Source organism: Parus major, unplaced genomic scaffold, assembly GCF_001522545.3.
Source record: "Parus major isolate Abel unplaced genomic scaffold, Parus_major1.1 Scaffold396, whole genome shotgun sequence".
NCBI lineage: Eukaryota > Metazoa > Chordata > Aves > Passeriformes > Paridae > Parus > Parus major.
The window spans coordinates 58647-59622 of record NW_015379309.1 but is presented as its reverse complement, the minus strand read 5'-3'; the positions used below and the strand labels follow the sequence as shown (position 1 = coordinate 59622).

General features: G+C 66.7%; 1 protein-coding gene across 1 annotated transcript in view; it reads right to left on the bottom strand.

Annotated features, from left to right (window-relative positions):
* FBXO41 (F-box protein 41) overlaps positions 1–976 on the bottom strand; it is a 13331-nt gene that overhangs the window by 2397 nt on the left and 9958 nt on the right. The window contains exons 7-8 of the mRNA XM_015616275.2: positions 743–858; positions 368–520 (exon numbers count right to left, since the gene is read on the bottom strand). Of these exons, the coding sequence (XP_015471761.1) occupies positions 368–520; positions 743–858 (269 nt within the window). The remainder of the gene's footprint in view (positions 1–367; positions 521–742; positions 859–976) is intronic.

The window sequence follows — 976 nt, the reverse complement described above, 5'->3', positions numbered from 1 at the left end:
GTGTGTTCCCAGCCCGTCCAGGTGTGTTCCCAGCCTGTCCAGGTGTGTTCCCAGCCCCTGTGTGTGTGTTCCCAGCCTGTCCGGGTGTGTTCCCAGCCTGTCCGGGTGTGTTCCCAGCCCATCAGGGTGTGTTCCCAGCCCGTCCGGGTGTGTTCCCAGCCCGTCAGGGTGTGTTCCCAGCCCGTCAGGGTGTGTTCCCAGCCTGTCCGGGTGTGTTCCCAGCCCGTCAGGGTGTGTTCCCAGCCCGTCCAGGTGTGTTCCCAGCCCGTCCAGGTGTGTTCCCAGCCCGTCCAGGTGTGTTCCCAGCCCGTCCAGGTGTGTTCCCAGCCTGTCCCCGTGCCTGGCAGGCGCTGGTGGCTGTCCTTACCGGTAGGTGACAGCCTGCAGGGCGCGGCAGTAGCAGCTGGCCAGCCAGAGCGAGCGGTCGGTCAGCACGTTGGGGCAGTGGGAGATGCGCAGGATCAGCAGATTGCTGCCTGTCGCCTTCAGCAGCGACTCCAGCCCCGCTTCCAGACATCCCCTGCCAGGACAGAGCCAGGATCAGGCTCAGGAGCCCCGGCTCACCCTCCCCGTGACCTCCCCGGGGGGGTGACACGTCCTGCGGGCTCCGGGACACCCGAATCCCGCGGCAGGAGCCGCCGTGTGCTGGGATGCGGCAAGGAAAGGGATTTTGGGGCTCCCTGAGGAGCTGCAGCTCCGGCTCTGGGAGGGGGGACAGGGACAGAGGGACACGGGGACTCACCGTGTGCTCTTCATGTAATCCTCCTTGCTCTCCTTCTTGCCCCGCTGGCGCGGCTTCAGGTTTTGGAGGGTGAGGGAATGCATCTGGGTGCACCACTGGGACAGCATGGCCAGGAACTGGGGCACAGGGGTGGCACTCACTGCCAGGGACACCCCAGAACGGCCACACCACCCTGCCCCGGCTGGGCACACACGTGCCACAAACGTGGGAGCACCCACACACGGGGCCATGGCA